Genomic DNA, 22,798 nt, shown 5'->3' with positions numbered 1-22,798 from the left:
AACAGGTATATATATGCATACATATTATATTCAAGGAAAGCTTCTAGAGCAGGAATGAGGCAGGTAATGTTAAAGAGTGAAGTCACCTCTGCAGAAGGCGTTAGGGGAAGGTGGGGACTCTGGTGAAACAGAGAAAGTTGCTCTTTGGATTCAATCAGTAAGATATTTGGGTTTTTCTGAGAAGCTGAAAGATGTAAAATTTCCCAAATTTTAAAACTTTGTTAGGAAACTTCCCTGTCAGTTCAGTGGTTAAGACTGTGTTTTCACTGCAGGGAGTACAGGTTTGATCCCCAGTCAGGGAACTAAGATCCCACATGCCAGGCAACGAGGGGAAAAAAAACTTTGTTGGTCAAACAAAATACATCTGGAGCTTGATTGAGCCCATCAGCCACTTCTGACTTGTTTTCAATGTTTTGCAAACGGTTAATCGGGAGCTAAGATGTGGAGAACCTCCGAAGTGGGGGTACCAGCTTTTACCTTATCAGTTGTACATTAATGTTGTGTCTGAATTTTTTGGCAGCAGGTGAAGTTTTGTGGTCGTTTCCTTAATGCATTCGAAATAATGTTTCTGCTGAAATCTGTTAAGCATTGAACACCTCACAAACTTTAATCAGGTTACCTTGAGGTCTTCCCACTTTTTCCTGAGTTTCTCTTAATCTCATCTTAGAGGAAATCACCAAGAGAGTGTTCGAACTGAAACCCACCTTAGAGATGAGCCTGGTACCACCTTCTCATCTTACAGCTGGACAAAGTGAAGCTGCAAGTGGAGATGAGAGATGGTCAGTGTCCCAGCACAGGTTCAAGACAGTCCTGGGACTTACGTCCCTTGGCCTTTGCCCTCATGGTCTCCTCCCTGAAGATTTAGTGTTGGGTTATCTGTTCTCAGAAACAAACTCCCAGTCACCCCGCACACCAGTGTGAAGCCTGGGACCCGAGGCCCCAGCGCAGGGAGGCCTCAAGACCCTTCATCTGTGGCCGTTGCATCTTTCTGGGCGCTGAGCCTTCACTGGTGCTGTTCCCTCTGCCTGAAATACCTTTCCTGCCTTTACCTGGCTGACACCAGCTCAACCGCAAAACCTCAGGTTCAGGGCCGTCTGCACACAGGACCTGGCTTCATCTCAGGACACTCCCCTGCCCTCTGAGCCACAGTACCGTGATGATGTCCTTTCTGTTTTCCGAACGAGTCGCTTCACCCTGAGCCTTTGTGTGTGCTGCTCCCTCTGCCTTGAACTGACCTAACGCTGGTGCGTGTGTCCGAGCTGGGCTTAACTGCATTGCCTCAAAGAGCCCCCCGAGACCACACACATGTGCACTGTCCTCTCAGATCAGGTCCCCGTAATTAAAGGATCATTTGCAGAACAAACTTAAGGTCTGTCCCACTGCATTTGGACCCCCAGCCTCATTCCCGTCACGGGTTCTGTGTGGATGAATGCACGGGGGCCCGCGTCTCACGTCCACTGGTGAGGCTGACCCCACACCACCTAACCGCCCCTTCCTCTGTCCTAGTTCTCGGCTCGGAGCCCTTCACCCGCCTCCTGGCACCTCCACGGCCCCGCCCTTATTCACCGTAGCCCTGCCTCAGTTTTGCCGACCGCCCTGTACGCCTAGGCGCCCGCTGCTGGAGGTTCCCCACCGCACAGAGCTGACGGGGGCGCCACGCGCCAGAGACGGGCTGCGTGACCTCCACCCCGGTCGGCAGCCCTGGGCTCTGGGCATGTCACTCACTCGGTGTTCCTCGTCTGCAGGAAGGGATTATTAAAAAGGGTACCTAATACTCCTAGGTGTGTCCCAGGTGGCTCAGCGGTAAAGAATCTGCCTGCAGTGCAGGAGACGCAGGTTCCATCCCTGGGTCAGGAAGATCCCCTGAGAAGGAAATGGCAACCCACTCCAGTATTCTTGCTGGGAAATCCCATGGACAGAGGAGCCTGGCGGGCTACACAAAGAGTTGGACGTGACTTAGTGAGTAGACAGCAAACGAATACTACCGGGTTGTAGAATTAGGTGCCTAATATCATTGGGTTGTTGTGAGACTCTGCAGTAATCCAAATAAAGGACCTGGGACAGTCGTTGAACTCAGTAAGTGACCGCTTTTATTAACATGAAGGGCTTCCCTGGTGGCTCAGCTGGTGAAGAATCCGCCCACCATGCGGGAGACCTGGATTCGATCCCTGGGTGGGGAAGATCCCCTGGAGAAGGGAAAAGCTACCCACTCCAGGATTCTGCCCTGGAGAATTCCACGGACTGTATAGTCCATGGGGTTGCAAAGAGTCGGACACGACTGAGCGACTTTCACTTTATTAAGATAGATGACTGAGCGACTTTCACTTTCTTAGCATCAAGACGAGCGCACACGTGAGGTTAGCAGGACGCTGGGTCTCTGCCTGACCCCGCTGCTCTCCCTGCGTGTGCCTGCAGCTCTGCCCCCAAACAAGCAGCATCTTGCTTCCCCCCCACCCCCGTTCTTCTACACTGTTTGTTTTGGTTTGCTGGGTCCAGCTTCCCCAGAGTTTGGGCTTCAACGTTGCAGCAGCAGCAGTTTGGACGGGGGTCCCAGGGGATCTTGTTAAAGGTGCTGGTGCCAGGGCTGCACCTCCGGATCCGCCTGGCTGAGGCGCAGTCATCTGCGTGTTTAACAAGCTCCCGGGGGGTCCAGGCCTCGACCCAGTTGGAAAGGTGCTCACCGCCCCGCACCACCTGGCAGATTCCTCTCGATACCCGCACCCAGCCCTTGGCCAGGGCCCATGGTCCCTCCAGTCCTTGATTAAACCAGAGCCTTCCTCCTGCTCAGCCGCTTCGGTCTTTGCGACCCCATGGACTGTAGCCCACCAGGCTCCTCTGTCCGTGGGATTTTCCAGGCAAGAACACTGGAGTGGGTTGCCATGTTGGATATAAAGTAAAATTTATTCTCTGCCTGCTAGCTTTGAAAGCTGCCTATCATTTGGCGTTTGATTTGAGAACTTCTCTATAAAAGCAGTAAAATTAGATCTTGATGCTGGTGGAAAAAACTAGCATCCTACCTGCATTTTTCTAAGTTCCTCCCTTGAGGTCATGGGGCCTGGGGTCAGGCCCCTGTGTTAAAGTCTTGGCTGCAGAGGGCCTTAGGAGCTGTGTTTTAAGTTGTAAGAGCTTGTGTTGTCTCCTTTTTAAAGTGGGGACAAAAATACACAGAAAGGCCGTAGAACCTGGTAGTGGAGAGAGTCTGGGTTCCTGAGCCAGACTGCCTGTCTGGGTTCAAATCCCAGCTGCATCACTTCCCATCCAGGTGACCTCGGGCGGGTGACTTAGGGTCTCGGTGTCTCCCTTTGCCCAGCTGTAAAACGGGAGAGTGATGATAGTACTCACCTCAGAGGGTCGCTGCCAGGGGCTCCCACATGGTAGACACTCAAGCTGTCAGGGTTAGTTCTCATTACTTACTGAATCAGGGGGCTGTAGAAATTAAGTGAAACAGCACATGGAAAATTTTATGCAGGCTCTGACTCATGGCAAGCCTCCAGACAGTGTTAGTTGAGTTATCACTGACGTTTTCCTGCCTCTTCTGGTTCATTCCTACTTTTTTAGGACCCAGGTTAAAAGTCACCCCCAGCTAGAAGCTAGCCATGATTTCTCCCTCCCTTCCCCACCCCCGAAGGTTAGGTTCTTCACCACTTCCTCAACCAGTGCTTATCACAGTTGCCATCAGTTTATTTGGTAACAAACAGTCTTTAGCCAGAGAAGTGAATTTAGATGCTCCAGGGATCAGGCAGGGGCAGCAAATACGGCAGCAGGTCAGCTGTGAGCGGGAGTGGGCATCGCTGGGAGCTGGGTTAACTCCCCGGGCGCGGGCCATGCTGTTCCCCTGCCGAAGAGAGGCCCAGAACGTCCACGTGGGACAGGGCAGCCCTGACTGCAGGGACGGGCTGAGAACAGAACTCTGTTATCATGCCTGAGCCTCAGCGCCCCGGGCGCCCCTCCTGCCCTGCCGCTCTACTGCTCTGCCTTCTCTGCATCTCAGCACGGTCGCTAAGACATCAAGTCATAGGCTTGTCCCCGCTTCCTGACAGCCTCCAGTGCAGGCTTCCTTGACGCCTCCTCGCGGAATCATCTACCACGAGCCCCAAACATCTAAAACTCTATGTGCCTCCAGGCACCCTCTGACTGAGACCGTCCACAGCCCCCATGGGGTGAGGGCTCCCCTACTGTAAGGAGTAATCAACTTATTCAACTACAGGTGTGTCCCTGGTGGTCTTTGGCCAGAGGTCATTGACCTGGGGAAGACCCAGCCCACCTAACTGATGTTGAAAGCCTTAAAAACAGAATTATCTGAAGGCTCAGTTTGGCCTGTGGGCCTCAAAGTAGTGGGTTGTTTTGTTTTCTTTTCTTAATTTTAAATGACCCTTATTCTGTATTTGCAAAACAACTAATTAATAGTAAGCAAGGTAGTGGTTTAACTTCTAGTTTAGTAGACTATAATCTCCCTGGTTTAGTCACTAAGTTGTGTCCAACTCTTGCGACCCCATGGACTGTAGCCCACCAGGCTCCTCTGTCCATGGGATTTTTCCAGGCAAGAACACTGGAGTGGGTTGCCATATCCTTCTACAAGGGACCTTCCCGACCCAGGGATCGAACCCGGTCTCGGCACTGCAGGCTGACTCTACCGACTGAGCTACGAGGGAAGCCCCATAATCTCCCTGGAGCAGGGACTAATCAGTCTTGCTTTCCGGCCGCCCAGCAGCAGGCCTGGCACATCCTAGGCGCTCAGTAAAAGTTACCAAGTAAATGCAGGAGGGGGTACAGTTCAGATTCAACTCGTTCAAGTCCATGAGGTTCATGGCATGGCGCCGGCTCCATCATGAGGGCCCGGTGAGGGCAGCTCTGGGACTGGCGGGCGCCAGATGCTGGAGCCAAGGTAATAGAGATGCTTCCCTTGGAGGATTCCAAGCTCGTCCGGGAGCGGAGGAGATCTTAGTTGTAAGACACACAAGCCCAGCCATGTGTGACAGTACCCCCTCATGCAGAGAGTTCATGGAGTAGGTTGGTTTTGGCGGGGAAAGCCACGGGGAAAATGATGAGTGAGATCACACGTGATAGACCTTGAGAATCTCACCAGCCTTTGGGAGGAAGACAGAGGGAGCGGGGCATATCCTCCCGATGGTCTGGAGGTGGAGAAGCTGACCCCTGCTGCTGAAGGGGAGCTCTGACCACAGTGGCTGGAGATGATATAGGGCGTATGGAGTAGCAGCCCCTGCTTTGATCTGGCCTTTATTCTGAAGGAGCTAGGGAGCCACTGAAGGTTGTCAAGTGTGTGAGCAATTTAGTAAAACAAACCAGGTCGTGAGTTGCCCGGAGGATCCAGCAATAATAATAGTAGCAGCTAATTCTTGTGTGTGTGTGTTAGCCGTTCAGTCGTGTCTGACTCTGACCCCAGGGACTGCAGCCCGCCAGGCTCCTCTGTCCATGAGATTTCCCAGGCAAGAACGCCGGAGTGGGTGGCCATTTCCTCCTCCAGAGGATCTTGCCCACGTCAGGGACGGAACCCACGCCTCCTGCATGGGCAGGCGGATCCTTCACTGCTCTGCCACCTGGGAAAACCAGCTCATTCTTACGTGCTGCTTGTTATTGTGCCGAGCAGTTTTCTCACTGTGTGAAGCACGTTTTCACAACTTCAGTTGTTAGCGAATTTAACGTTTAATTTAAAAAATTAAAAATTTGCAACATATATTAGATACTAATAATTATTATCCCCGTTTTACCCATAATGAACTAAAGCACAAAGGCATTAAATAACTTGATCGAGGTGACAGAGCCAGCTAGGGGCTGGAAGCCAGACCTGGGGCTGGAAGCCAAGCTCTCAGACTGCAGAAGCTGTGCGTCTGGCCGCCCCTCAGCACCCTTGGTAAACCTCATCGCAGCCTTTCTCAAAAGAACCCGCTGGAGCTTCAGTGAAAGATGGAGATCCCCAGCCCCCTCCTTAACAGCCCCATCTGGGTGGTTCTGAGCGGGGTCCTGGGAGTCTGGGCCAGTCAGTGAGGGCTCGGGTTAGTTCGGGTGCTTTTGGTTGCTCTTAACACTAAGCTTCAGGAGGGCTGGAGTGTGAGGTTCTGCTCATCCCAGGATGAGAGCTGGCCGGGCAGACCCAGGGTTTCTGCGTTGCCTTGCTCTACCGGGCCGTAATGCTCCTCGTGGCCACAAGGTGGCTGCTTTCCTCCTCAAGTCTTCACTCAGCCCGGCTCAGGGACGCAGAAAGGGACCTTCTCTTTAACAGAGAGGAAACGCTTCCCCAGGAATCCCAGGTCCCATCGGCTAAGATGGGTGACAGGCCCAGTTCCACTGTCTTGGTGTAGCCAGGCCAGCAAGGGTCATGGAGAAGGGGCTTAGCTGTGAATCCAAGCCCAAAGCCCTTCTGGCCACCCACTCTCCTGCCACTGTCCTCCTGGAATAGGCTCGGGCAGCAGTTCTCAAAGCTGGTATGCAAAAGAACGGAAAATGTGTGTAAATTACAGCTATAAATATACCAGACTATCCCCAGACCTCCCATCAGAATCTCTGCTTCCTGATCAGTTTTGAGAACCGCTGGGCCGGGAGAGAGGCAGGAAGGAACTCTGGACTAGAACTCTAGACACTGTCGGTGGCATGTCTGGCACATGGGTGCTTCTTTTTCCAAAATAGATGATATGTCCACAGCAAACCATGGTGTCTTTGTCCCAGTTCCTAACTGCAGGGCAGGCAGGTCTGATCGGTCCAGCTTCTGTGCCCGTGTCTGCCCCCAGACCAGCCAGCTGCCGCAGAGAGACGGGCAGGGGCAGGAATCAGAAGCTGGCGTTGGCCTCAGCCCTTGGAACCGGGACCTGCGGATCAGGTGTGGATGACGTGAGGGGAAACCCTTTAGAAGAGCGTGAGACCACCTTTCCTTACAGAATTCCTTACAGAATTCTCCCAGGAGTGAATGCTGAGTTTGATTCACTTGAATCACGACCCCTAAATGTGAGCTGTGAGCATGGACAATATAGGGAAAAGCAAACAGTAGATTTAAGTATGTGACCGTGAAGGAGTAGCCTTGACTTGTAAAGATCATTTACAAGTAAATGAGAAAAAAGTCAAAATTTAATAATAAAAAAAAAAAAAAAGACAGAGCTAATAGCCTGAACAGGCAGTTCCTAAAGAAGATATGTGAATGAATAAAATACAGTGAAAAGGGATTCTTTACCAATTATGAAAGAAATGCAGATTAAACTAAAATGATCTCATATTGTCCTGTCAGATAGTCTGTGTGATAGCCAAGGTGAAGGGGAGAATATATATTTAGATTTCCCTGAAGGTCTTATAGTTATGAGTCACCAAGCCATACAATGACCGTTCCATTTTGACTCGGTTCTTCAGCTTACAGGAAGGTATCCAGAGAAACTAAAGAGATAAGTTAAAATTTTTGGATAGCTGTTATTTATAAAGGTAAACCCCTAGAAACCAACTCAATGTCCAAAAAAGAGGAAAGGGTTCATTTAGCTGGGACGGCCAAAATGTGGCACGTTATGTAGCCGTGAGAAGTGGTGTTTTGGATGAATTGATAACGTGGCAGCATGCTTTCACATAGCAAAACTGTTTAATAAAATTGTTTAATCGTTTAATAAGAAAGAAAAGAATACAAAATGATTGAAGCCGTGATCTCAGTTCTGTATTTTTAAAATTCTGTGTAAAAAGAATCCGTGAGCCCTCTGATCCATCACTAACTCAACAGGTGTTCCTTGAGCCCCTGACCTGTGCCAGAATCCTGTGAGGCTCTAGGAGACAGTGATGGGGGGAAATACACGTCCTCACTGGGCTCATCCAAGCGAATGGCGGAGAGGAAGGTCATCAGATACTTCACCCCGTAGCTAGTTACAGCGGAGATGAGGGCTTCGGGGAGGGTACAGAATTCCGTGAGCGCGTCGTGCGGGGGAACGTTCCCACGTGGGGCCAGCATCGCTCTGCTTTTCTTCTCCACGCTTTTCTGCGCTGCCTGGATATTCTCCAGTCGGTGTTTTCTTTTGTGTTGACAATATAATGCACTTTTAATTTTAAAAAAGAGAAAAGGATTAAAACTGGAGTGTTTAACTTGAAGAAGAGAAAGGAGAAGCCACGGGACTTGGGGGATGTGGACGACCTCAGATACTCACAGGGCGGTTTCGTGGGAAGAGCTGCAGGGGCCCCTGTGAGCTCAGCGGGCCTCAGACACCGGTGGGTCCTAAGCTCAGAGAGCGGTTTTGGCTCCCTGTGAAATTCATGAGACAGTCTTACTTTTTAAGCAACATCATGAGTGAATAACTGAACACCCGAGGTACTCCTGCTACAAACCGAGACTGCATGTAACAAGCTGTGTGTTTCAGAGGTGCAGCTGGGCACAGTGGCAAGCCAAGGAGAGCCCCAGAGTCACACAGAACCGAAAGCAGGGGTGAGGCTGTGAGCTGCTGGGGGTGCAGGGGGGCGTGGGGGCTGATCCAGAAGCACTGCACTTGATTGTAAGAGCCACCCATGGGGGAGGCGAGGCCTTGAACTCTGGGAGACTCCCCCATCCCACCCACACCCCCAGAAAGCGGCAGCTCATGCTACAGGTCACCCCAGTGGAAAGAGGGGTTGAGAACATTCTTCCCTGGGGGTGAGTTCACGCCTCTGCTAGAAGCACTTCCCCCACTCAGCGGATCTTGGGGTTGTCCCTGCTGCCTTCACGTCTGCTGGACACTCAGATTCCACTGTTTATGCCAAATCTGAAGACAGACAAGGGACCCCCCAAGTGACCCCTCCAGTTGGATGCCTCCCCCAAAGACACCAAAAGCACGCGCAGCACAGGCAGAAGTAGACCCGCAGGGCTGCCCCGAGGTTCTGTGCACCCAAGGAAACAGCCAGCGGGATGAAGTAGACCAGCAGGACTGCCCCGAGGTTCTATGCGCCCAAGGAAGCAGCCAGCGGGATGAAGTAGACCAGCAGGACTGCCCTGAGGTTCTGTGCACCCAAGGAAACAGCCAGCGGGATGAAGTAGACCAGCAGGACTGCCCCGAGGTTCTGTGCGCCCAAGGAAGCAGCCAGCGGAATGAAGTAGACCAGCAGGACTGCCCTGAGGTTCTAATGCGCCCAAGGAAGCAGCCAGCGGGATGAAGTAGACCAGCAGGACTGCCCCGAGGTTCTGTGCACCCAAGGAAGCAGCCAGCGGGATGAAGTAGACCAGCAGGACTGCCCCGAGGTTCTGTGCGCCCAAGGAAGCAGCCAGTGGGATGTGAAGGCAGCCCCCGGGGCGGGAGGAAATGCTGGCAAACCAGACTTCTGAAAAGGAGCTGCCGCCCAGAATACTCTAGACCAGCAGGCCTGCCCCAAGGTTCTGTGCGCCCAAGGAAGCAGCCAGCGGAATGTAAAGGCAGCCTCCGGGGTGGGAGGAAATACTTGCAAACCTGCCACCCAAATACTCTCACGGTTCCCCTTGGCTGGCCCTCACCATAGAAGAGATGCTGAGGCTTGTGGGGGCGGGGCAGGGGGCGGTCAGCAGACAGGCCGGCGTCTCCAGGTAGGGTGGGAATCCCAGGCTCAGGACCCTCCCGAACCCAGGACTCAGCTCCCGGAGGGGTACAGACTCCTCAGCCGGACTGTAGGGAGTGCCTGGCCACCCTCACAACCCCCCACCCCCCGCCCCTGCGCCCCGGCTTCTTTCTGTCCCACGAGCTGGGACGTCGGGGTGGCATGACCAGCCGTCCTAGTTTCATCTCGGGTCCTGTGACCGGGGAGCCCCTCGATCCCAGACAAGTGGTTGCTCCCCCTAAGCCTTGATCATTCCCGCTCAGTCTGGTGCCCAGTTCTGTTCAGCTGTGGGGATTAGTGTTTATTAAGACCCAGCTGAGGCCATATCCTGCACTACTGATGCTCTCATGTAGCTTCCTGATATCCTTGTGAAGCCGGCACAGTGATTATCCCCACTGACGGGCGAGGAAACTGAGGCTCAAAGGAGATCCTCAGCTGGCCTGAAGTGCCCCCCGCAGGAAGTGGCTGAGCCTGGACTCACGTCAGCTCAGAGACACGTGATAACACCTGAAGCGGGGCTGCAGTGGGGAATCAGCGAGATGGCTGCCGGCCCGGAGGCAGTCAGCAAGGAATTGTCTCTGCACGTTTGTGAATGACCTGGATTATTATCAGGAATCACTGCTTTACTCACTTTGGCGGAGATGTGTGCATTTTTTTTTTTTTTGGAGCTATGTGTGTTCGGTTTAATTTTTGTTTGAAATGTCTCCTGAGATACTGCAGGATGATTCAGATTGAAGATGAAAAGTAACTGTGCCCAGAAATACCTAGGAATAGTAGTAGGGGGTCAGCTTGATATTGATGAAGCAAATCTTATTGCTGGAGAAACAACCATTGGTTTTTGCAAAGCAACAACTGAGAGAGATGGATTCCCTCAGTTAGACAAAGTGGGGTTAGGGTTTACTGCCGAGCTGCATGGAAAAGTATGGTCTACAGCATTAGTTCTCAGACTTGTGTTTATCAGAATCACATGGGCCACTTGTTAGACCAGATTGCTGGGCCCACCCTAGAGTTTCTGGTTCAGTAGGCTGGGGTGGGGCCCAAGAATTTGCCTCTGTAGCAGATTCCTAGGTAAGTCCAGTGCTGCTGCCTGGGGACCCAGCACTGCTGGCTGGGGGCCACACTTGGAGAACCAGTAGCTAAATCCCACAGATAAAGCATCTCAGCAAGAGGCGGGTGTGGGTGGTCAGGTCATCAGAGACTTGGCCAGAAGATGGAACTCCAGTTTGTCAGAATCTTTTGCCAGCTTTAAACAGAAGCCGCTGAACTCCCCGCTACATGTTTCAACTGAAAAGAATGGAAACTATGAGTTTGCTCAAACGCCAAATGCTGGTCTACCTGGTTGTTCTTTGACATACGCTGGGATGAAGTTGTCACTGCTCAAGGTGCCCAAGAGGTACATGCCAGGAACGTGGATTTCCTCTCAAATGTTCAGTGAAGTCTCACAGAACTCATTCAACACATATAAAATGTCTAAGGAATATCAATGTATGTAAAATACCTAAAAGGAATATGAAAGCGATGCATTATCATGTGTTGAATTGACAGCTTTTAAAAATTTATTGTATATAAAATAATGTGACATCTTACGGTCTATAGCGTCTTATCTTCAAAGAGAGAGGATGTTTAAGGGAAAATATAACTGGCACCTCAGACCTTTGGCATGAGTATTACTGCTTCAGGCAAAGCTGAATAAGGAGTGATGTCAGGCCCGTGTTGATTTAAAGAAGTGTACTTTGTAAATACAGTGGAGAAGTGTCAGAGGTGGTGCCTCCGTGACTGAAGTTTGGGAAGCAGAACGTGACGTGGGCTCTCAAAATCATCAGGAGGGCCTCTCAGCCAGACAGGTTCACCGGAAGAAGCCCCAGAGGCCGTATTTACTCCTGTCTGCAGCCAGATCTCCGTGTGACGATTACAGACACTACAGGAAGAGAGAAAATACATATTCCCAAACTACAAACTATAAACTTAGTTAACAAAGCAGTGAAAACAATTTTAAGAAAAGACATTTGGGACTGCTTGTTTTACCTGTTATAATGACAAAAGTTAAAGATGATAATGATGTTTGGTCTTCTTTTTATTCTTTTTTCCCCAAAACTTCAGTGAGAATATAAGGTTGTTTGGTGGGTTGGTTGGTTTTAGGAGTGCTTGAAGAGTATCTGTGTTTAGAGAGTATTCGTAGTTTGCCCAGAATTCCTTCAGTCAGTTCCTTTCTGGTTTTTGTAAGGATTTTATGATAAAGCTTATGAAAGTACAGTACCTAATGCATTTGGGTGAAGTTAACAGAAAACCTACCTGGTATAAATGATAGGACATTTCTTGTTTATTTAATGAGTGTAGATTTGAATGGGTTTCAGGGCTCTGGCTCAACATCTCGCTTTATGGTTACAAAGTGGCTGCCTCAGATCCAGACATCACATCCTCATCAGACGTGTCCAAAGACAAATTAGTAGGGCAACCAGGGCAGCAAGAATGAGTTTTCCTCGACGACCTCTCTTTCTGCCCCCACCTTTTTTTTAAATCAGGGAGAACATCTTTTCCAGAAACACCCCCAGCGGATGTTCTCTAGGGTCTCATTGGCTAGAACAGGGTCACGTGATCACTCCTAAGCAGCAAGAAACAATGGGAAAACAATCTGACATATTTATTCTCACAAAGGAAAGTAGGCAAAGGGAGAAGCTACTGGGTATTCATATTATGAAAATTAATAATCATCCTATCTTTTAGTTTCAGCTCCAGAATTCGTGTTTGAACATGGCTATCAAACATATCTGCCCACGGAAAGCAACGAGAACCAGACAGCCACTGTCATCTCTGTCCCTGCCAAGCCGCGTGCCAAAAAGCCCACCGCCCCACCTGCTCAGAAGAGGCTTAACTGCTGCTATCCAGGTAAAGGCGACATTCAGTCCTGCTTGGGTAGAGAATGTGACGTCCAGCGGGTCCAGGGCTCGAACTCCTGAATTCCCGACAACTGGGCAAAGGTGTGCTCCAAACTGCCTGGCTTAGAAATCAACCCCACAGAGTTTTCGTCGTTACACATAACCCACCTCTCACTGTCTCTGGTCACCGTGCACTTGGGCTCTAAGACTTTAACAGCCAAAAATCTTTGAATGAGACTAGTGAGAATTTCAGATTACTGTGAATTTTTCTTGGTGCCACAGCCTAGAAAGATATCCAGAAAAACTGTCCCTTACTTACTTTAAAAAAAGGAAAACAAAAAAATTTATTTGGAAATAATTTCAGACTTAGGCAAAAGTTGCAAAAATAGTACAAAAAGTTTCTGAGCACCCTTTTGTTATTGTTCAGTCGCTAAGTCGTATCTGACTCTTTTCCACCCCATGGACTGCAGCATGCCGGGCTTCCCTATCCTTCACTGTCTCCTTGAGTTTGTTCAAATTCATGTCCATTGCAGTCGGTGAAGCTAGCTAACCATCTCATCCTCTGCCGGCCCCTTCTTTTCCCTTCAGCCTTTACCTTTCATATGGGTTTCCCAAATATTAACATATTACATTTGCTTTGTTTTTTTTCTGGTGGTTGGTGGTTTAGTCGCTCAGTCGTGTCCAGCTCTTTGCGACCCCATGGATCACAACCTGCCAGGCTCCTCTGTCCATGGAATTCTCCAGGCAAAAATACTGGACTGGGTTGCCATTTCCTCCTCCAGGGGATCTTCCCAACCGAGGAATCGAACCCAGGTCTCCTGCATTGCAGGCAAATTCTTTACCAACTGAGTTACAAGGGAAGCCCCTGTTTTTTTCTAAATATATATATATTTCCCCCAAAGTTGTAGACATGACTTTTACCTCTAAGTACCTCAATATATACTTCCTAGAAACAAGGAAATTCTTTTATAAATCCACAGTATAATCATCAAAATCAGGAAATTAACATTGATAAATGCTGTTATCAAACTGCTGACTTTATTAAGATTATGCCAACAGTCTCATTAACATCCTCTGTATCAAAAGAAAAAATTTTCCCCTTGGTCCAGGATCCAATTTGAGATCACACATGGCATATAGTTCTCATGTGTCTTTGGTTTCCTTTAATGCTAAGCTTTTGTCTTTCATGAACTTGATATTTTTGCAAAGTAACCGGCCAGTTATTGCATAAAACGTTCATCACTTTGGGTTTGTCCGATTAGATTTCGGTGCAGCAGTTTCAGTAGGATGCACAGAAGTGATGTTCTGTGCTTCTTGATACCTGCTATCAGGATTCACCCTGATACCTGCTGGTCCTGTTACCATGGTATTAATGTTCATCCGTTGGTTAGGGAAGTTGCTTCGCTGTTTCTCCATTCTAAAGTGACTGTTTCCCTCTGGCATTGATCTTTCCTTGCCTTTTTAAGGTTGCCAGTTCAAGACTGCCTATGGTATGAAGGACATGGAACGTCATTTAAAAATCCATACTGGTAAGTGGTCACACACATCCCCCCTCTGCTGGGAGGTGAGGGTCCAGACAGGTCAAACACGTGATATGACACAGACCTCATTGGTCATCACGGGAATACAAACACAAATGAAATAAAAACAAGATGCTGTTTCTACACATGATTTTGTCAGAAAATGTTTAGAGCAAGAAAACTCAGTGCTAGAATCGATATGAGCAAACTTAGGAGTGGAAATGTGAACTGGTGTGGGCATTTTGAAAATTGATCTGCCAGAATTAATTACAATTTAAATGCACCTGCTCTTCTCATCTGGAGGAGAATATCCTGTAAGCGTGTGTGTGTGTGGTGTGTGTGTAATGACCGGTAAACAGAGCAAGAAGGGGAAGAATAGTAACTTTTCACTTAGGTATCTTTACACTGCATCATTGGATGGATACCTGAGTGTGTTACTTTTGCAGTTTCCAAGGGGAAATTTAACAAAAACTATTTTCTTTTTTTTTTTTTCCCAAAAAACTATTTTCAAAGAAGAAAAAAAGATTGATGCATGGGGAAAAAAACCATGATTTCTTGTGATTTAATTTTCTTTAATGTATCATTTTTGTGTCTCCCAGACTTTACACATGGAGAAAGAATTACTTTTAGGCTATTTTTAACAAATTATTAGATGCTTATAAGTCAAATGATATAGTCATGTATAAATTCAATGAGTATCCATGTATATAAGGGGAGGGACACTGAAATTTGTCATGGGCATCACTAATTGCCCAAAATCTGCTACATAGCCTCAGATAAGTATCTATAAGATAAAATAAAGAAGACAAAATATCCAGCAGTTATCTCAGATATTCCTTGGCCAGGGCCAGTGATTGCTTTGTTGCACTGGGGTCACCATCAGGTCTAATCAGCCTCACAGCATCTTGTCATTTGCATTTCATCGAGTTATCAGACTCTGAAATTATTACGTTCCAGGTATTGGTAAGCATTCTCAATGTACCAAGCAATAAATCTCTCCTGGTGGGTTTCCTCTGTTGAAGGTCCATCAGTCACATAGAGCATATTCATCATTGCAAGTGTAAAGTGCTATCATGATTCATGAAACTTAGGGAAATATTATAAAAGTATCAGTGAGGACAGTGACCTGAAGTTCACTGCTGCAGACCCTCAGGGAGCTTCCTCTCCTCCCAGTTAACCAGGCTTTGATTTGTAAGGTGGTTTCTGCAACAGAGGTAACTGCAGCGCCTCCATTAACATCCTCAAGTTGGAGAGCTGACGGCGTGCCCTTGCCTTAGAAGGGGGTGTGGCCAGGACCAGCAGGAGCTGGACTCTGCCAGCAGCACTGGCCAGGAGCCACCCGCCCAGCTCCCCCACTGTCCAGCACTGGTACACGGGCTGGCACCCACGGACGCTATGTAGCAGCTGACAGCACTGAGAAGTGATGGTTGCTGGATTTTCTGACTATGAACATTTTTAATAATAAAATTGTAATCTTTAATACACTTCCATAGATGTATTCTTAAATCCCAGATGTTTATTCTATGAAGATAGTGATGATCCTTGACTGACAATTGACTTTAGCACTTAGCTATTTAGGATTTGGTCAAAGTATGTGTTTGGCATGTAAAAAGTGAAAATCCTGACTCACTGCCTATCTCCTTCATATCTGATACCTGCCCAGAAGTCATCAGTCTTTAGAGTCCAGCGCGTCTCATCCTTAAATTTTGGCCGACACCAGGCTTGCTGTGCTTGTCGCTCAGGCGTGTCCGACTCTTTGCGACCACATGGACTGCAGCCCCCCAGCCTCCTCTATCCATGGGATTCTCTGGGCAAGAACACTGGAATGGGTTGCCATGCCCTCCTCCAGGGAATCTTCCCAACCCAGGGATCGAACCCAGGTCTCCCACATTGCAGGCAGATTCTTGACCATCTGAGCCACCATGGAAGCCCATACTGGGCTTAAACAGACACAAAATGTACTTTTTCCATTTCTTATAAAATTAATATTGTATGCACTGTCACTGCAGCTTGCTGTTTCTCACTTAATGCTGGAGGTCTTTCCACATCCATATGTGTATGTATCTACCTCATTCTTTCAATGGCCAAGTAAGAAATTGGTTCGTTAATTTACAGTATATCCATACAGTGAAATACTTCACCCCTAACAATTATGTTCTAGAAATTTAATGATATGAACATGTTTGAAATTATTTCAAGTATAAGAAAGTAGTCAATAATAGGGAGACAGTGTTGCATTTGGCTAAGAAGGCAAGGCCATACTGGATTCTGGTCCAAGTTGAGAGGGTTAAGTAAAATCACTGAGAGATACAGTACCATTCAAAAATAAGCGTTTAAATTGATATTGGCCAGGAAGGCTTTTGTACCCCAGAATGTACACACACACATACAAAAGTCATCATAAAAGTATACATCAAAAATTGGCAGGTGTTCAGGGGTGGCAGGGCTTCCCTGATAGCTCAGTTCGTAAAGAATCCACCTGCCATGCAGGAAACCCCAGTTCAATTCCTGGGTTGGGAAGATCCACTGGAGAAGGTATAGGCTACCACTCCAGTATTCTTGGGCTTCCCTTGTGGCTCAGCTGGTAAAGAATCCATCTGCAATGTGGGAGACCTGGGTTTGATCCCTGGGTTGGGAAGATCCCCTGGAGAAGGGGACGGCTACCCACTCCATTATTCTGGCCTGGAGAACTCCATGGACTGTACAGTCCATGAGGTTGCAAAGAGTCGGACACAGCTGAGCGACTTTCACTTCACTTTCACGGGTGGCAAGATGACAGGTGTGTCTGTGAACACAGATTAAGCTGCTGTAACAGAGAAGCTCAAATGCCAGCTCACACACGGCAGGGCTTATGTCCGTCTCACATGACTGTCCAGAGGTAAGCAGGCGGTCTAGGCAGAGAGGCAGCTGTGTTCTGGGAGGTCGTCTGGGGACTGACGCTCCCTCTAGTGTTACCGTGCGTTAGGTACACATCCACCCTCTGCAGCCGTGTTGTCCTCACGTGTGCGTCCACCTCCATGTCTTGGGAACAGCTGGCCAGACAGGTGCAAAGAGAGAAAGTAAAAGTCAAGCAATTTCCTTTTAGGAAAGGAGCACGTTCCCCTTCTTTGCCATTTGATTGATGACTTTATCGCAGAATCACCCCTGGCTGCAAGTGAGGCTGAGAAATGCATTCTTAGGCTGGTGAGCCATCAGCTCAGAGACCCTGAGTTTTAGGCTGTGTCTGTTATGAAAAAGAAGAAACACAAACGGGTATAAAAGACAATGTTCCTCATTTTTACTTAGCTGCACTTTAAATATTTGAGTTGCTTTCTATCTTTAATCAATAAGGAACTCATATTCGCTGTCAGAAAAATTAGAAAATACGAATAAACAAAATAGAAGAAGCCATTCCCCCTCTCCCAAGATGTTGGCTCTTTGCCAGTTATCCATCTAGTTGTCTTTATTATTTCTCTGTTTGACTGCGCTGGTCTTAGCTGCAGCATGTGGGCTCTAGTTCCCTCACCGAAGATTGAACCCTGGCCCCTTGCACTGGGAGTGCAGAGTCAGCCGCTGGACCGCCAGGGCAGCCCCATCTAGTTTTATATTTTAACTGGAGTCTAATTGCTTTATAATGCTGTTCTAGTTTCTGCCGTCCAACGAAGTGACTCAGCTATGTGTGTATATATATTTAAGTATATATATGTAATATACATATGTTACATGTATGTAATATACATGTGAATATATATCCCCTCCCCACCACCCCACCCTTCGGGGCATCGCAGAGCCCCAAGCCAGCTCCCTGGGCTGTCCAGCTGCCCCCACTCTCTGTCTGCTGATGACTGAAACCCATCCAGCAGGTCTGGGGGAGTTTCCAAATATTCTCGGGGGACCTGCCTCCCCCTTCTCTAAAGGCAGCGGGAAGTAAGCCTTTTTCCTTTTTCACCTTGTTCCCTGCGCCGCATGTGCTTGTTTGAAGGCGACAAGCCCCACAAGTGTGAAGTCTGCGGCAAGTGCTTCAGCCGGAAGGACAAGCTGAAGACCCACATGCGCTGCCACACGGGCGTGAAGCCCTACAAGTGCAAGAGCTGCGACTACGCGGCCGCCGACAGCAGCAGCCTCAACAAGCACCTGCGCATCCACTCGGACGAGCGGCCCTTCAAGTGCCAGCTCTGCCCCTACGCCAGCCGCAACTCCAGCCAGCTCACCGTGCACCTGCGCTCGCACACCGGTAAGTCCTCCGTGCGGCCCTGCCCGCGCCAGGCCTGGCGCCTCGATCGCCGGCACCTTCGGGCGCTGAGTCCCAGCCCCGGGAAGGGAACTGCGCACGCCAGTTCATCCCCCAGTGGGCCGTCTTGCTCTGCATCTGCTCAGAAGCGTCTTTCTCTGTACAACAGGCGAGAACAGTAAAGTTGCAGCTTTATGCCTATCTTTATGTAGCTCTGTAACTCACTCACTAGTATTTCATCAAGAAGCTGCTCTAAATGCATTTTTACTAAACGCCTGCATAACACATGCTTAGACATTTCAGTGATTTTTTTAAAGAATACTCATCAGTTCAACATGGGACAGCTTGATGGAAAAACTCAGCAGAGTAGGTAACTTAACAAATTATGTGTGCTTTCCTTTCCGCAAGTGTGTGTTTGTTAGCTTTCGACTTATTGATGCTGCGTAACAACCACCACAAAATCTGAGTGGCATATTATATTAGTAAAAGCATTTACTGCCCACATACTTCAGGTCAGCAGGGGGTTGGCTAGACGTTCCATTGATCTTTGCAGGGCTTGATTATGCGTGTGGGAAAGGGCAGGTGTCCACTGACCTTGGCTGGGCATTTGCTAGCTGTCCCCCGGCTTTGGCTGGGGCAGTCTGAATGTGTCCACATACCTCATGGCCTCCTTCTGGGACCAGTGGGCTACTCCACGCTTGTCCTTCCATGAGGATGGCAGACAAAACAAGCATGCCCCAATGTGTAAGCTCATTTCAAGCCTCTGCTTGCATCCCATTGGCTAAAGTCAGTTACCTGATTGGACCTGGTATCAAGGGGTGGGGCTGAGCTCACCCACAGTGGAGGGTCATCAAAGGTTACATGGTGGAGGCCATGAACCAACCAGGGTTCACTCCACCCTCATCCACTTCCCTCTGACACGCATGTGCATTCTTGCTCTCCCCAGGCCCCCACAAATCACATCTAATCATAGAATCAGGTTTAAAGACCAGGATCCTATAATCTCCATCATGTACAGATATGGCCTCTCTTGACCTAGAGCCTTTTGAATTTGAAATAAAAAGGCAAGTTGTCTGTCCCCACATTCCCAACACACAGCAGTGAAACGCGGTCGGAATACGTACCTGCCATTCCAAAGGGGCAGGACAGGAGGCACTTGGCCGTCACTGCCCACAGATTTCTGAACTCTCTCTGGAAAGATGCTTCCAGGTCCCCCAACTCTGAGGACAGGGAATGTTTCTTGAATAAGCGTTGACCCAGCTGCCTGGTTTTCGCCTCTGTCCCCTGCAGCATCCTTTCCTCACCTTCCTTCACCACTTCTGAAAAGGAGTGGAAATGTGCTTTTGAGAAACTTTCTCCACCTGCTTCCTTCCTACAGAAACTTGGGATCTTTTTGGATTTTATTTTACTGTAGACTGGTGAGCTACCTTTAAAACATCGTGCATTTCCTGCGTATCCGTGTCAGAAGCCACACCCATACGCCTCTTGGAGACTTGCCTTTCTTCTAAACCTAATTATAGACACTTTTGGCATGTAACCTTCTGGAGGTTGAAACCAGTGAGGCTTTTAGGAATCCTTGTCCAGCTGAGAGGACTTAGCTGGCACCAACTTTATTCTTTTGGAGATTTTAACAAGGAATCTTATGCTTATACCCCTCTTTCCTCATTTGTTCTTCCCTCTGAGATCAGTTCCCTGGATATGATCTTTGTCCCCAGGCTTTTGTCTTACTTTGAAAATCTTTTGCTGGTTGGAGATGAGAAGCTTCATCCAGCCCAGCACTTCTTTGATTTTCTATATTGTCTCTAAATTCCATTTTGAAATGGCCTATTCTTTGAGTTTGTCTCTTTCTTGTGGGACCTTATCAGTTGCAGCTTGTAAAACACTTTCACTGTTCTACTTAGAACTAATCTCTTTGCTCAAATCCAAACTTCAGTGGGTGCACTTTCTGTCTTCTGAGTTAGAACAGGCGACAGCTTTACCAAACTGTAAATGCCGGCCATTAATTAAATACTGGCCATTGCCACTATTTCCTGCTTCTCCCTGCCACCCAGTCCCAGTCAGCGCGACATACTTTAGTCTTCTGTTACGGCAGCACTAGTTTCTGGATGCTAGCGTGTGTGTCAGTTATCTAATGCCACAGTGATGCTGTGTAACAAAAGACCCCAGAAAACCTCAGTGGATGTAACACGCCTTCTCTGCTCGCGTCTGGGGATCAGCTGAGTGTCACCTGGTCAACTCTGCTGATCTTCACTGGGCTCACTTACAAATCTGAGAGTCTGCCGGCTGTGGCTGGGTGTCCAGTGGCCTTGGCTGCAGCAGTCCAGCTCTGCTCCGCCTCTGTCACCTTCCTTCTGGGACCAGCGGGCAAGGACAGGATTGACCTTCTCGTGGCAATGGATGACAGAGGTACACGTGGGCAAACCCTAATTCACAGACCCTGATTCAAGGCATTACTCGTATCAAGTCTAGTTAACATACCATCCGCCAAACCCAATGACATGATTGAGGCTATTTGGGGGGGTCATGGAAGGTCACCCTGCCTCTGCCGGGAGAGCCTGCATAATCACAAACCTGGAAGAGGCCATGGCTGCAGAGAGGGCTATGAGGTGGGGACATCTGGGGACATTAAGATACTACAGCAAGTTAAGACGTTGGCATGACTGGTGTCCATTTGATTTTCTTCAGAAGTCTCTCCCACCTGAGTTAGGGGCACTGAAGTGTGCATTTAGCGAAGTGGGTCAGAATCACCTTAGGAGGGAAAACTTACCATTTATAGTAGCATATTTAAGTTGGTCTAGAAAAGGTATATTTTCTAAAAATTTAAATGTATGCCATCTATGCAGTGTCTCCATGGAGCATTCATCCCTTTTATAAATCTGTGGCACTGGTAAATTTTTATAAATTGTAACATTAAGAGGAGTTTGTTTTTGCCTTTTTATCTCTTTGATCAACTACCTTGTCTTAGTAGCAACCTAAACTCAAGAAAGCCCTGTCGGCGTAAATATGGCAGTTGCTTATTCATTGAGCAACATTCATTGAGTCCCACCAGGTACCAGGTAGTGTGGGGACCAGGCAGTGGGCAGGAACGAACGTGGTCATTAGCTTTGGAGAATTTCTGGTCCTATGGGACTGGCACTAACATTTCTGTCTCGTTTAAGAAATTAATTTATGATTAAAAGGAAAAGGACTTCCCTGGTAGCTCAGCTCGTAAAGAATCCGCCTGTAATTCAGGAGACCCCGATTCAATTCCTAGGTCAGGAAGATCCCCTGCAGAAGGGATAGGCTACCCACACCAGTATTCTTGGGCGTCCCTGGTGGCTCAGATTGTCAAGAATCCGCCTGCAATGCGGGAGACCAGATTATATCCCTGGGTCAGGAAGATCCCCTGGAGGAGGGTATAGCTACTCACTCCAGTATTCTTGCCTGGAGAATTCCATGAACAGAGGATCCTGGCAGGCTTTAGTCCACGGGGTTGCAAAGAGTTGGACATGACTGAGCAACTTTCACTTTCACTTTAAAAGGAAAAAGAAGAAAATATAAAAAATTTTTTAAAAAGGAAAAAGATGATGATGATGAAGAGATTTAAACCCTCTGCTTTCATGTCAAAAAGTGTTGTTAAGCTCTGCAACTCAGCTGTGAGATTTGGTTACCTGGTTTTTCCAGGTTTGACCTTTGCTGGTTGCTTTTTAAAAAAAAGGCAAACAGATGGTCACTAATTTGGGCAGTGATGTAATTGGAATACCTAGTAGAACATTCTGGAGCAGCAGTTCTTCCTCTGAATTCACAGACACCTCCACCAAGAGATCCATGGGTAGGCTTTAGGAGGTCCATGAACTTGGATGAGGGGAAAAATGACATCTTCATTCTCACTGATCTTACTGGAATGTGGTATGTCCTTCAGTTATGAAAATGGGCATCCGATCTGATTACGGTATGTGTGAAACCTTGTCATCCATAGAAGTCACAGATCTTTTTATAGCGAGTGTTTTTGATAGATCAAAATATAGTTTACTTTCTTCTCTATTTAGAAATTATTTTAGTCACTAGACCCGCCACTGGAGCTCGTCACTTCATGCACTAATGAAGCACACACATTGCCAAATCACAAGATTTTTTCCTTCAATTTTTAATAACTCCGGGTACGATCAGTTTCTCTTGTCTTCCCACTGATTTTTATTTTAGTTTACTTGTGCATTTAAACATTCTCCTGAGAAAGGATCCACGGACTTCACTGCCAGAGGGGGGCCCCACGGCATAGAAAAGGTTACGAGCAGCGTTCTCAGGCAGAAGTCAGCAGGCTTTCTCTGTTTGAATAGTTTTCTCCGTCTATTCGTGGCTGCGCTGGGTCTCTGTTGCTGCACGTGGCCTTCCCTCGGTGCAGTCAGTGGGGGCCGCCCCTCGGTCGGGGTGCACTGGCTCCATGGTGGGGGAGGTTCCAGTGTGGGGAACGGGCTCTGGGGCGCAAGGGCTCAGCATCGCAGCGTGCGGGCTGAGCAGTCGCAGCTCACAGGCCTAGTTGTTCCAAGGCGTGTGCGAGCTCCCAGACCAGGGATCGAGCCAGCATCTCAGGGAGGCCCAGCAAACTTTTTCCATAAAGAGCCAGATAGTTAACACTGTAGGCTTTGCAGACCGTACAGTGTCTGTCACAGATACTCACCTCTGCTGTTGCAGCA

At 48.4% G+C, this 22,798-nt stretch overlaps 1 protein-coding gene across 3 annotated transcripts in view; it reads left to right on the top strand.

Annotated features, from left to right (window-relative positions):
• The window catches only part of ZFP64 (ZFP64 zinc finger protein), a 74,093-nt gene that overhangs the window by 4,592 nt on the left and 46,703 nt on the right, over positions 1 to 22,798 (top strand). For all 3 annotated transcript variants that reach the window (XM_065922199.1, XM_065922198.1, XM_065922197.1), the window contains exons 3-5: positions 12,244 to 12,405; positions 13,862 to 13,924; positions 17,877 to 18,128. In XM_065922199.1, coding sequence (XP_065778271.1) covers positions 12,244 to 12,405; positions 13,862 to 13,924; positions 17,877 to 18,128 — 477 coding nt within the window. The remainder of the gene's footprint in view (positions 1 to 12,243; positions 12,406 to 13,861; positions 13,925 to 17,876; positions 18,129 to 22,798) is intronic.

The sequence above is a fragment of the Muntiacus reevesi genome, chromosome 2 (genome assembly GCF_963930625.1).
Source record: "Muntiacus reevesi chromosome 2, mMunRee1.1, whole genome shotgun sequence".
Lineage (NCBI taxonomy): Eukaryota > Metazoa > Chordata > Mammalia > Artiodactyla > Cervidae > Muntiacus > Muntiacus reevesi.
Note: the sequence above shows the minus strand (reverse complement) of the source record. Positions and strands in the feature narration are given on the sequence as shown.